This window comes from Petromyzon marinus, chromosome 27 (assembly GCF_048934315.1).
Source record: "Petromyzon marinus isolate PM22_M1 ecotype Great Lakes invasive population chromosome 27, UKy_Petmar_22M1.pri1.0, whole genome shotgun sequence".
Lineage (NCBI taxonomy): Eukaryota > Metazoa > Chordata > Hyperoartia > Petromyzontiformes > Petromyzontidae > Petromyzon > Petromyzon marinus.
Window position 1 is genome coordinate 2,536,142 of NC_133693.1, and position 14,354 is coordinate 2,550,495.

A 14,354-nucleotide genomic window follows, 5' to 3' on the forward strand; every position below is an offset into this window, starting at 1 on the left:
AAATGTGCGTGGCCATGGCCCCGGGAGACAAGCGTGTCATCGGAGCCTGTGTGAGGTTTCCGCACTCACTGCAGGTAGGGCTGCCAGTTGATCTTGCTTGCGCGGATCTCTGCCATCTTGGAGAAGAGGTTGGCAGAGGCAAAGTCCGACGTTTCGGGGAGCTCCATCTCGCCGAGCACAAAGCTGCATACACAGCGGAGAGAGCATCAGTAATAGGCGGTGCGGCTAGCAGGGTGCAGCTGCACCGAGGCCAACCCACAGGCCGGGGATGGATCCTGGCTACGGTTAGCCCCTTTAGATTGTGCAGATCAAGGCCGTAATTATAATATATATAAAATATATTTCTGTTTATATGATTGTGGTTATGGTTGTACTGTATTAATCCATAATCTCTGCCATTACATACAATGAAACAATGAAAGATTAAAAATAAAGAAGAACAGAGCAATGTAATACAATACACTATTAGACATTATTGTAAAACATAAATAAAAAGTCCATCCTATGTGTTAGTGAATTTTTTTTATATTTTAGGCAGGAAATTAGTTTTCAAATTTAGATTTATTTTTTTCTGGGGGGGGGACCCCCAGACCCCTTGGAAGATTTGATCCCCCCCAATGTTGCCTCCATGGCTACGGCCTTGGTGCAGATGCTCCGATAGCGAGTGTTGTGAGTGCTGCTGCTGCTGCTGCTGCTCGACGCGTCTCCTCTGCGTTGCTGTTTGCAGTAAACACGCGGAGCGCGCGGTCGCACGCCCAGGGCGCTGTTTGGTCCGTTCCGGTTTGAGAACCAAACCTGGGACGGTTCGGCCCCACAGGTGCAAGCGCGCTGTGCCTCGTGGCCGCGGTTGCCGCCTCTGAAGCCACGGGGACCAGGGCACGTCGCGGGAGGAAGAAGATCCCTCAATGCGGGGAGAGGGGAGAACTGCATTGGCGAACACCACCCGGGACTCGCACGTAGACAGCTGCCTCGATGAAAGGACGATCGTGGAAAACATGGACATGTGGCTGCCCTAGACGCGGGTTGCCTGCTGTACCTGCTGTTTGTAAGATGATGCTCCATGCTGAGACAGTCTCACTGACTACACTCCTAGATGTGATGGGGGAAAAATAAGGCCAGAGGTTTTACCCTTTCTGGAGATAAAACGGCAGGCGTTAAGATGTTCAAACACCAGATGGATATCTGTTGCAAGGCATAAAGTCTGCATTAACCACACGTGCTTATGGCAAAAACATGCAAAAAAACACGCTCTCATAATACCTGCGTTGTCCTAGATGTCGGTTCATAAGTTACCTTAACACGTAGGCTTACACGAACAATATTATTCATAATAAAGGTTTTTGGGTTAGATCGTGTAAGTATAAGTGTGTCGTAACACTCCACCACCTGACACAGCCAATTAGTAAGGGATTTATCACGTAAACAAAACGCCCAATAGTACACTACTTCAGCCCACCGGTGTGTTCGCGAGAAATCCACAACATTTACAATTTGAGTACGACGTTTCGCTGGTAATTATAAGTTAAATGCACTTATAGCCTTCACTTGTTACGGTACATAATTATTAATGTGACATTACTTTACAGTCAGATCTGCCATCTGGTGATGTTTTTACCAAGGATTGTGCTATCGTTGAAGCGGCTGTCCTGGGTAAATCTGCAACATTTCCCCAGGAGTCCCATCTCTTGTCAGTTACGCAACTACAGAACAACGCATTTGGCATGCACGTTATTCCCTCGTCTGGTATCGTGCGATGTTCTCCCTCCCATGATGTGTCTCGATATATTGGTTGTGTACCACAGAGTTGGCAAACCCCTAGTCCAGGCACTGGGCAAGCGAGAGGAGTCTCACGTTGTATTCCTCGCGAGGGGCCTGTGCCAACCGTGCGCTTTGCCAAGTACTGTATCTCTGTCTAATTGTGTTCGCTGCACACAAGCTATTATTTGCGAGCAGGTGGGTAGTGTCTTAAGATGAATAACGGTCATTTGTCCAACATGTTTAATGCAAGGTAGCCCGCGTTGCCTATGGCTGCTGTCGACATGAGCTTCTGGGTCAATAACTGAGAATGTCATTTTATCAGCTGCACAAGGCAGGAGCAATGTGGAAAGATATCAGTCCTCGTGAAAATGCAATTCTGAAACAAAGTGGATGTAGATTTATGCCCCGGCTCTTGACTCAAAGTAGCGAGACCACACAGCAACATGGCCCCCTACTGTGAAACTACTGCATAGGGACAGCTGCCACTGGGGGTGTCCTGGGTGAGACCACACAGCAACGTGGCCCCCGACTGTGAAACTACTGCATAGGGACAGCTGCCACTGGGGGTACCCTCGGCGAGACCACACAGCAATATGGCCCGCTACTGTGATACTACTGCAGACTGTCTATGAAACACAACAGCGCCTTCGCGAAAGTTTTGTACGTAAGAATGGCGAGATACCAAATATGTGATTCGTTTGATTTGAATGAATGTCTTCATGAGCAAGGAGTTGGAAAAGTACAATTTTGTTCCACTTTGAAGTTGGGTTTAATAATAAAAGTAGAATTTTGGGTGGTCACATATGGAGAAAAATAAAAACACCATGGGGTACCCCAAATGGTTGTTTTGACGAGTCTTATGTTAACTATAACATTCAGCATTGTACTTGGAAGAGGATTATTTATTAGCATGCTCATTTAGGCTGCTCGATAAATACTGCCCCATCTTAATACTGCCAACTTTATACCAAAATATGTATTTTAAAATTAATGACAGCCCTGTGCTAAGCCACTGCTGGATGAAGGCCTTCGCACACCGTGTTAGTCTTGGAGGTTGTTTCACCATAGTTCACCACACTTGGTCCATTGCGGGTTCATGGAGAAGGGCCAGAAATTATTTAGATATCACGTACACCTTTTGATAACCATGGCCGGGAATCAAACTCAGATAACTGGCCCTCTAGCACATTGCGTTAACCACTGTGCACTCTTCCGCACTACCCTGAATTTTAAATATGGTCAATGATTAGCAAATCTCTATCCACTGCTAGATGAAAACACCCCCGATTTTAACACCACAACATTTATTCCTAAACATGTTTGGGTCTGTCTACTACCATTTTACAAATATAAAAAAACACATTGCAGTATATCTCTATTGCAATGCTGCTTTTGCTGCTTTGTTGATCAATTACTGTTTGCAATGAACCACTCAGACAGCCGTTACCGACTTCAAGTGTTTAGTGTCCGCAAGCCATCTACGGATGAAAATGAACCCCAAACGCAGCCATTGAAGAACCAGAATGGAATTAAAATGGAGACAAAGAAGAGCAAGTGGAAATGCATTGGCTGAGGAGTAACTTATTGGCCGCAGAACACATTTTCCCCACGCAATATTTAAGCACAACTGAAGACAAACTGCCAATAATCTCCACAAAACCGCAAACCCATTTGTCTTTGTTCCTCGTGCCAGCGAATTTCTTTTCCATTATGGTCCGTTTCAACCTTTTCCATGAACCCTTAAGGTTGCAATTCTCCAGTCGGTACCCTAATTGTCAGTGCTGAGAAATAGCAAAAGCCATTAGGGCTGATGTCAAGCCACGTGCAATCTCGCCGGTCGCGCCAAGCCGTCAAGCCCAGCCATTGCCAAGAGTCACAAGAAGTGACATTTATTACACACGATGCACGTGTAATACAAAAGTATATTCCAGGCCGTCTGATCAGCGTAGAATAGGTGGCCCAAAATACCCTCTCAAGGGAGCTCTTTAGAGGTCCCTCTGGTGGAGACCCATCCAGCCAACAGTGGCGGTGTAACAAATCAAATTCGGGCTGCACCTTAATTACAAAAGTCATGTAAATAGGAGGTTGATTCGGAGCCCACTGCTTGGGTTGCAAACATGTAACAGAATAAGCGTTGCTATGTCGAACAACTTCATTTTAGTGTTGGCGCCATATATTAATTTCAAAAAAATTCAACAATAACAAATAGACATTGACATCAATGCCCAGAGAGCGTTAAAGACCCACGCATGGCCTGGAGTCGCAGAGTGATCAGTCGCCGCGACGATAGATGTTCCTCACCGTATAAACCCGGCGTCACGCACCGACGAATGGCGGGGGGAAATAATCAGCCGAAGGGAAGCAGCTGTCGCCGCTGTGCTGAATCGTGGAAGACGAACGATGACTTCGACTCAAGGAGGTCACGAGCGAAGTGACCGCGGCGTGATGGGCACGGGACGCCACCTGGCCCGGTCGCGTGCCCTTGAGAACCGACAATTTCTCGTTTTCATGCGAGCGGCCCTTGACAGCGGCGGCAGAAGGTCGGGCTTGTTTGTGGATGGCTGTCAGGTGTTGTTGGATGCCGGGTGCGAGCGAGGCGTGCGTGCGTTGTGCAGCCCAGTCAGCACAGGTGAGAACCGGCGGAAGCTGCCCTGGTGGCGACCGTCACGACTCGGTGCACCTTGCCAGAGCGGCTCCGTCCGGTCGGGGCGGATTCGTCACCGTCAACACGGCACAAATGAATGCCGACAGGAGCACAGGGCCCACTCGCGTGGCCCGGTGTTTTACGCGGCGAATAAGTACACGGTACCGTCCCGGTCAGTGTGGGTGCTCCCACGTTTTCTCGGACGTCTGGCCGGCGTGGAAGAGTAGGCCCAATACCCCCCAGAGGGGATCTCCAGGACTCCCTCTAGCAGCAGCAGCAGCCCTTCTGCCGGCAGGTGGCGTATATACGCGATTGCAGGGCTGCACAATTACCTTTGAGATCAGTCAGTGAGCATGCAATTCAAATGCAGGGGTGATGTATTAATACTATACTCCACTGATTGCTAACCATCCTGGTTACTTTGTTCTCAACAGGTAGTTGAACATTGTGAAAGCAGCGGCTCCCGCATCTTGTTGCAGAAGTCAGTGGTTCGAATCCAGCGGTCGCCCTGATGAATACTGCGGGGGTGAATTAACCCGTAAAATCACCACGTGCCATCTGCTTCACGGTGTGCATTAAAGATCCCCTGGCATCATTCGCAAGAGAATGCCATCGCGTGCCGGCGTCGTGGTCCAGCTTCGACAAATTTAGAAAATTACACCGCTAATTACTGCAACTGGGCTTACGCGTGGCAATAATTTGCTACTGCGAAAACTTGTTAGGACCCTCCTGCAAAAGAGTTGTGAGACTCAGTGAGGCCTTACTGAGTAAACAAGCGCGATAACAAGAATACAACATAATTCGATCTCTGAGAAATGTGTGCGTGCGTTACCGCACAGAAAAGCGATTTATAAAAACTGTGTTGCAAATTCTGTGACGCAGGTTCAATCAAGCACGTAAAATAAAAACGGTGTGGACTGCTGGGAGGCATGCAGACCTGCAGAGAATGTGAATTGACGGTGTTTTCCCTTTGTCTCTCCACTTTTTCGAGGGGGGTATCTACAAATGGTTCAATAACCATACAGTGAGGGAAAAAAGCATTTGATCCCCTGCTGATTTTGTAAGTTTGCCCACTGACAAAGAAATGATCAGTCTTTAATTTTAATGGTAGGTTTATTTGAACAGTGAGATTCAGAAAAACAACAAAAAAATCCAGAAAAACGCATGTCAAAAATGTTATAAATTGATTTGCATTTTAATGAGGGAAATAAGTATTTGACCCCCTCTCAATCAGAAAGATTTCTGGCTCCCAGGTGTCATTTATACAGGTAACGAGCTGAAATTAGGAGCACACTCGTAAAGGGAGTGCTCCTAATCTCAGCTTGTTACCTGTATAAAAGACACCTGTCCACAGAAGCAATCAATCAATCAGATTCCAAACTCTCCACCATGACCAAGACCAAAGAGCTCTCCAAGGATGTCAGGGACAAGATTGTAGGCTTAAACAAGGCTGGAATGGGCTACAAGACCATTGCCAAGTAGCTTGGTGAGAAGGTGACAACAGTTGGTGCGATTATTCGCAAATGAAATAAACACAAAAGAACTCTCAATCTCCCCCGGCCTGGGGCTCCATGCAAGATCTCACCTCGTGGAGTTACAATGATCATGAGAACGGTGAGGAATCAGCCCAGAACTACACGGAAGGATCTTGTCAATGATCTCAAGGCAGCTGGGACAATAGTCACCAAGAAAACAATTGGTAACACACTACGCCGTGAAGGACTGAAATCCTGCAGCGCCCGTAAGGTCCCCCTGCTCAACAAAGCACATATACATGCCCGTCTGAAGTTTGCCAATGAACATCTGAATGATTCAGAGGACAACTGGGTGAAAGTGTTGTGGTCAGATGAGACCAAAATGGAGCCCCTTTGCATCAACTCAACTCGCCGTGTTTGGAGGAGGAGGAATGCTGCCTATGACCCCAAGAACACCATCCCCACCGTCAAACATGGAGGTGGAAACATTATGCTTTGGGGGTGATTTTCTGCTAAGGGGACAGGACAACTTTACCGCATCAAAGGGACGTTGGACGGGGCCATGTACCGTCAAATCTTGGGTGAGAACCTCCTTCCCTCAGCCAGGGCATTGAAAATGGGTCGTGGATGGGTATTCCAGCATGACAATGACCCAAAACACAAGGCCAAGGCAACAACGGAATGGCTCAAGAAGAAGCACATTAAGGTCCTGGAGTGGCCTAGCCAGTCTCCAGACCTTAATCCCATAGAAAATCTGTGGAGGGAGCTGAAGATTCGAGTTGCCAAACGTCAGCTTCGAAACCTTAATGACTTGGAGAATATCTGCAAAGAGTGGGACAAAATCCCTCCTGAGATGTGTGCAAACCTAGTGGCCAACTACAAGAAACGTCTGACCTCTGTGATTGCCAACAAGGGTTTTGCCACCAAGTACTAATACATGTTTTGCAGAGAGGTCAAATACTTATTTCCCTCATTAAAATGCAAATAAATTTATAACATTTTTGACATGCGTTTTTCTGGATTTGTTTGTTGTTATTCAGTCCTTCACGGCATAGTGTGTTACCAATTGTTTTCTTGGTGACTATGGTCCCAGCTGCCTTGAGATCATTGACAAGATCCTCCCGTGTAGTTCTGGGCTGATTCCTCACCGTTCTCATGATCATTGCAACTCCACGAAGTGAGATCTTGCATGGAGCCCCAGGCCGAGGGAGATTGACAGTTCTTTTGTGTTTCTTTCATTTGCGAATAATCGCACCAACTGTTTTCACCTTCTCACCAAGCTGCTTGGCAATGATCTTGTAGCCCTTTCCAGCCTTGTGTAGGTCTACAATCTTGTCCCTGACATCCTTGGAGAGCTCTTTGGTCTTGGTCATGGTGGAGAGTTTGGAATCTGATTGATTGATTGATTCTGTGGACAGGTGTATTTTATACAGGTAACAAGCTGAGATTAGGAGCACTCCCTTTAAGAGTGTGCTCCTAATCTCAGCTCGTTACCTGTATAAAATACACCTGGGAGCCAGAAATCTTTCTGATTGAGAGGGGGTCAAATACTTATTTCCCTCATTAAAATGCAAATCAATTTATAACGTTTTTGACATGCGTTTTTCTAGATTTTTTTGTTGTTATTCTGTCTCTCACTGTTCAAATAAACCTACCATTAAAATTATAGACTGAGCATTTCTTTGCCAGTGGGCAAACGTACAAAATCAGCAGGGGATCAAATACTATTTTCCCTCACTGCATTTCCAGAGTACCCAGGACGCATGAGATGTGAAAAACCATTCGTGGTCTCCTGCTCAAACGCCTGAGGTGGTGCTCATCTCCTGTCCCACATTCCTGAGCCGGTGGTGGATATGCTACGTTCCTGTAATAAAGGATGGTCTATCTAACAGACAACCACGGTGATTTCCCAACATTTCTTCAGGCACATGTGTTGGGGTGTTGTGGGAAGGTAACACACAGTGTGGGAAGGTGACACACAGCCACACCTTGGTGGCTACAACCACGTCCGCTATAGCCCCGCCCTCAGCGGTGTATGAGTGTAAAGGGCGGGGAGCCAGAGAGCTCGAGGCAGTGTGTTGGGGCCAAGAATGAAGAACCAGTGAAGAAGGAAGACCGGCCAGATAGACCCTGGGACTTCCCTGACCGCAGTCCTTTTGAGGGCCGGCAGGGTAAGCCGGTGATGCGGCCCCAGAGCCTCAGAGCCGGAGCCCTTTTAAGGGTCGGTCTGGTTGATGGGGTGCCGTGATCTGTGCTTGACCAGGGCCAGGTCAGATAGCCTCCTCTAGCGCCTGTAGCTGGAGGAACTGGGAGCACAGGAATTAGGCTAGATAGCCTAGGAGGTGTCCCAGCGTGTATACGGGTGAAGGGGCCGTTACCCCTTCCAGTGTAACCCTTGTTAAGTTGAATAAACAGTGCTGCCTCTACTCCACCATTTCCGTGTCCCGTGAACCCACTACACATTATACAGCCCCTTTTGTCAATCCCACTGCTGGCTGAGAGACTTCCTTATGCCGTGTGGCTCGTAGGGGTTATACCACGCTGGTCAGTGCGGGTTGGTGAAAACGTGGAGCATAGATGTACAGTACAACCATGCATGTTGCTTCACTGCCCACCACGTAGCCGCCCAATCTATAACAACCTGTTATGCATATTCTTGGTTCTTTCGGTAAAGTCACCACGTAGAAGGGAAACAATAAAATAATAAAAATATAAAACAATAAAATTATCACGACGTTTCGACTGCAACACTAGCAATCATCATCAGGTGTGAAAACCACAGCAAGAATTTTTTTAAAAAAGTGTTATGCATTGTGCTCACCCATCCAAACACTATCCAGGCGCAACACTGCTTAGAATTGGTTCAGACATCACTTATGGCCGTGGCCGGGAATCGAACTCGGGTCGCCAAGTTTAGAGCACAATGGGCTAACCACTATTCCACCACTCCACCCCCATCATCATTGTAATTTTTCGGCAGCTATAATCATCATGCTATGATTATCTTCATCGGCCACACAAATGGCAATGATGATCATGATGATAATAATGGTTAGTCCAATACATTTGCGAAAGGTAAAAAGTAAAAGTGCAGCCTGAAACGTCTTGTTAACGTTACTGCTGGTGGAAAGGTCTCCACTAGGTGCCGCTCTAGAGAGCCCCTCTGGAGGGCATTATTGGCCTACCCTTCCAAACTGACCAGATGCCTTGGTAGAAGTGTGAGTACCTATACTTTACCCCATCACTGGTAATCAGAATATTTATAGTGGAGTCATCCGATGAGCTATAAAGCTCTTTTTCACAGATGTCCAGTAGTGCCATCTGGGTTGACAGAGGCTGGGAGGGGGGGGGGCATTTAAGAAACTTGCCAATCGTCTTAACTGCCACGCTGGGAGATCGAACCGATCCGGTCAACTCTGGATTGCAAGTGCAGTGCACTGCCAACCATTGGACCGTGGCAGCTTTCCGTCTGTTTGCACTCCCAAGGGACAGCGAAATAGGAATAACGAAAGCAAGATATGGCCATGTGCAGCGGTGGAAACAAAACCTTGGGCCAGTGGAGGATTCCCCCCACCCCCACCGATGAAACCCCAAATAATGAATATTTTACTGATATTTACCAGGTAATATAATGTTTTATTCATATAGGGCGCTATTCCAGCTGCTTCACATTTCCGGATCCGCCCGCGCTCCCCCCTGTCCTATAAGGGTTGCATAAAACATTTTGAAGCATCAGCAGCAGCAGCGCAGCCGAGAAGTTCGCCTCAAAATACAAAACAAAATCACTCGGCGGAAACGCTGGCAGGAAATACATTCAGCAGAGTGACGGCTTTTGGAAAAAAAATAAAACCGAAACACAAATGTGCGAATTACGAAGAGATCGAGCGGGCAAGCAATACCATGATGCGGAGCGCAGGGGGCTGCGAAACTGAAACCCCGCTTCGATATAATGTAACGGGGAAGTCAGTGCACGTGACAAATTAATGCAATTGTAACCCAATTTTCGACAACGAAGAGCAACAACAACAACAACGGCCACTCATGGATGCCGCGAGTGCTAACGTCGACTGCGGCCCGTGGGCTCGATGCAGACAGGATTTGAAAGGGATAAAGTAATTAAATTATCTTGCTTTGGACACACTTGGGATGACGCGAGCGAACTGGAAAAAAGCTGGCCTCAGAGGACAGATCGCAGGGCGAGGGAGACATCGCGGTCGAGAAAATCTACTCCCACGCCAGGAGAATCCGGTCTGGTGCAGCCAGCCACGAAACCAAATTGACAGAGCAAACCCAGCCAAGCCCAAATGAAACTGCGTCCCCATGACACGGCACTCCGTATCATGCAAAGGAGTTATGGTTGTAAATGTATTTGTACACTGTCCTAATCACAGCGGTAACCATGGCCCTGTCACTCAAGCCTTAGCAAAGCCTTAGCAATAATCCCAACCGAATCAGGACGCCGGGAGCCCGCTGGTTAGTGCGAAGTAATCGCAACGCGGAGGACTTGGCATCTGTAACGTCAACCTTATTATCGCAGAGAGGCGATAATTATCGCTGTTGCAGCCGCCGCCGCAGCGACCATTCGTCCCACCCCGCACCTGGGTTTGACACGTGGCTATAGCTGCTGCAGGCCAGCCTGAGCCGGGAGAACCCACACTTTACCCCACTGCGCAGGGCCAGCCGATCACACCCACTTGTACTACTGGGTGGACAGTGGCGTGAGGAGTTACGTTAAGATTAGTTGCCGCGCTGGGAGGTCAAATCGAGACGGCGACCCTTGGATTGCAAGTCGAGTCGACTTGCCGTTAGACACCGCAGCAGCATTCCCCGTTCCGATGGCAGTGAGCGGAATTTAGAGTCGCAACAGGGGACAGAGGCGGATACTCAATTCCCAACGACACGAACACCAACCCTTGGAGGCAGATCCCAATCCCACTGTTAGCCACCGACCCTGCAAAATGTCTACGGATATTATTCACGCACACGTAAATACTTTAACGGGTGGAAAGAAGAATACAAAAATCACGAAGCAGAATTTATTACGAAAAATTGTAAAAAAGAATGCGCTACGACGCTGTGGATTTATTCTTTTGGGAAAGTCTTTATCATAAAATATATACAGTATATATCTTTGCCTGAGGGGTGGTCCTTAAGGGATCAGATTTACTTTGCAGTGCCGGCTTGTAAATTTTAATGGCAGGCTAGCACGTTGACTTTTGATGGAGGCTTGTGATAGGCATCACCCTTCACTGGCCTTAGAGTCCATGTCCTTTAGCATTTACCGTCGAAGGGCACAGCTCCGTGTCTGACGGACCTCTTTGTCTTGTGTTCACGTGCGGTGGTGCCGGCACATACAGGGCCCCTAAGCGGACGTTGTTTTTTGGGAACAACCTCGCTTCAATCTATGGAACCCAAGCGAGATAACAAAAAGAGATTTAGACGAGAGACAGAGATGTAGCGAGATGTGAGAAGAGAGATGCAAACAAGATAGTCATGAGCCAGATTGATCGTTGCTTTTATATAATAATGATAATAACATCGTTTTTCCCCTTTTTTCTGGCAACAAAGCTGAAACCTTTTTACAAGGATTCATGTCTGCATAAACCACAATACCTGCAGTCAAAATGCAAACAAAAAACATACTATGATAATATATGCATTGTCCTTGGAACTGATTGATCCACACCAAGGGACGGCTTTCTTTATGTTAATCTGCTGCTTTGGACGATTTGAATTTGAGGTGATATTTGACGCACGGTGTTTTCATGAATTGGAGGCCCCTTGAGCTAGTTGAGGCGCTACGCTTTGGCTCGATTTGATTGTCCCATGCACCGCCGCTACTCAAAGATCTCATCCAAGAAAGCAAAACCGCCACAGCCCAGAGCCCAGGCCCACGTCACGTGGAGCGCAGGGCTGTAGCTCTCACATCACGTAGAGGTCAGTGGGACCTTACCCGGCAAAATAAAAAAATGTTTGAAATAGTTTCATATGGCTATGGCGGTTATCTAACCATACTTAACTGCACTGGCCAGTGGCGTGGAGCATAGAAGTGAGATCAGTAGACCGGTAAACGACAGAAGGTGCATAATGTACATGCATAATGTACATTAATTACCATAGAATACCCCACCGGCAATGGATACCCATTGTAATTTATATGCATCTATTAATCCACCCACCCCCTTCGCTCAAGAAGGGCTCACAAGTGGCGTCATCACAGCTACCGCCCTCTATGTAAGGAACGAAACAGGTGGACTTCTCCACAAACCTGGCTGTCGCCTGATGCAGCTAGTTTAAATTACTTGGCGAAACGTCGTACTCAGATTGTTAATGTTGTGGATTTGCTCTCCAACACACCGATGTTGCTGTACTCGTAACGAATTGGCATGGTCTGTTTACGTGAGACACTTCACTAATTGGCTGTGTCGAGTGGTGGCGGGTTGAACAACGCATTTATATTTACCCGACCTAACAAACAAAAAACTCCTCTATTATAAACCGGTATCATGTTTAGCTGCACTCTCTTCCGCAACCCACTCTGCAAGCTCTTACGTAACGCAGCAATAATGAATGATCGATTGCTGCGTAATACCATTTGTATAATGACGCACAAAAAACAATCACGCCCGTGCGTGCAATTGACTTATGGACTCACACGCAGGAGCTGAGTGTCTCAGCTGAAAGCACCATCTTACAGACCGCAGGAACAGCAGACAACCTCGTAGAGGTTGTTCAATCTGACTGTGCCATTTTATTCAGGGACTACTGCCGCGTGTCGTTATCTCGGCGTGGTCTGGGACTGCTTTGCTGTTGTTTTTGCTGCACAACCTTGATAAATCGGACTTGCATAGTTAATGCATTTATGTTTCTTTCGTGACTCATTTACCATTTCCTCTATTTTAAACTGACATCATGTTTTTTTTGTATAGTTGCCCGTTGTAACTTGCTGATCCGCGCATCCTGGACATCTGTGAAGAAAGAGCTTCATAGCTCACCGGATTCCTCCTGCAGTCGAAATAAAGATTCTCATTCTGAGATGTCCCACTTGCGAGTCGTGCCGGGACGTTCACCAATCAGAGTCCCGCGTGTTCGTCAGTCCCAATGCAGTTCTCCCCTCTCCCCGCATTGAGGGATCTTCTTCCTCCCGCGACGTGCCCTGGTCCCCGTGGCTTCAGAGGCGGCAACCGCGGCCACGAGGCACAGCGCGCTTGCACCTGTGGGGCCGAACCGTCCCAGGTTTGGTTCTCAAACCGGAACGGACCAAACAGCGCCCTGGGCGTGCGACCGAGCGCTCCGCGTGTTTACTGCAAACAGCAACGCAGAGGAGACGCGTCGAGCAGCAGCAGCAGCACTCACAACACTCGCTATCGGAGCATCTGCACAATCAATGGGCTGTGTCCTCCAGGTCAAAAATAGACGATTGCACTTGAACGCATTATTGGAACGGCCTGTTACCAGCACACTCTCTATTACATTCTTAACGGACTTCCGGCGGGTGATTCATAATATGGGTAAGCGTATGGACGGCATGTTCTGTGCACGTATACTGGCACAAGTTGCTTAATTATGGTATTTATTCTCTACAAAGTAGGTCACCCTTTCGCGGTTGTGCTGTTCAGATCTCCGATGCGTACTCGGGTTGTACCGTGTTGTTGTGCTGCACAATGTGCGACTTTTCTCTCCACGGGCTACGAGTTGTTCCTGAAGAAGCTCCCGGCACGCGGAGTGAAACGTCGGATGTGGGAATGACTGGCAGGACGGGGGCCGAACATTTTCCGCTGTAATACAAGGTCACTTAATTTGGGGCAACACGATTGATGGCGTATATTCATTATTTAATATTACATTTGCAAAGGCGCAGGCCTGCAATATCGCGCTCATGCCACTGCTGGCAGAAGGGTGGCCACTAGAGGCCACTCGAGGGAGCTAGCGGGTATTTGGCCTACTCGTCCATGCTGGCCAGACGTTTTGGAAGAGGTGGTAGTGCCCACACATTGCCGGACCACGGTGGTGTACCTATTTATACTGATGGGTGGACAGAGGCGGGAGGTTTAAGCAACTAGTTTCCAAAATGACACGTGAGTCGAGAATTATTAATTATTTACCACTTCGCGTTCATGAAAAATCTCAAAATTGCTCTTTGACAGACAACTACAGGCGTATAAAAAATTCAGAGGGGGTGGAGGGAGCTGCCCCCCCCCCCCCTCCTTGCTCGCTGAGTGCCCTCTCTGGAAAGGACGCTGCAAATCTGGGCCGCTTTTCAATGTTTTCGTGTTCTTTGGCGCTCCGCCGTTAGCCAGCATTTGTCCGTTAATTAAATATTGTGACCGTTAGCGATGGAGCAAGACAAACGAGCATTTAAACGTTGTGCATGAGCGCGCTTTACAATTTTTTATCCGCATGGGATGCAGTCAAGTTGGAAGATTTCCCGAAATTAAAACAACCCACGTTCCATCTTCAATTCGGTACTTGCCTAT

General features: G+C 47.8%; 1 protein-coding gene across 2 annotated transcripts in view; it reads right to left on the reverse strand.

Moving 5' to 3' along the window:
• The window catches only part of LOC116946645 (V-type proton ATPase subunit H-like), a 115,061-nt gene extending 110,404 nt beyond the window's left edge, over positions 1 to 4,657 (reverse strand). The window contains exons 1-2 of one of the 2 annotated variants that reach the window (XM_032961764.2): positions 4,060 to 4,657; positions 70 to 183 (exon numbers count right to left, since the gene is read on the reverse strand). In XM_032961764.2, coding sequence (XP_032817655.1) covers positions 70 to 167 — 98 coding nt within the window. In that variant the 5' untranslated portion in view covers positions 168 to 183; positions 4,060 to 4,657. The remainder of the gene's footprint in view (positions 1 to 69; positions 184 to 4,059) is intronic. The other variant, XM_032961763.2, reaches the window with a different exon arrangement.
• Positions 4,658 to 14,354: the final 9,697 nt, after the last annotated feature.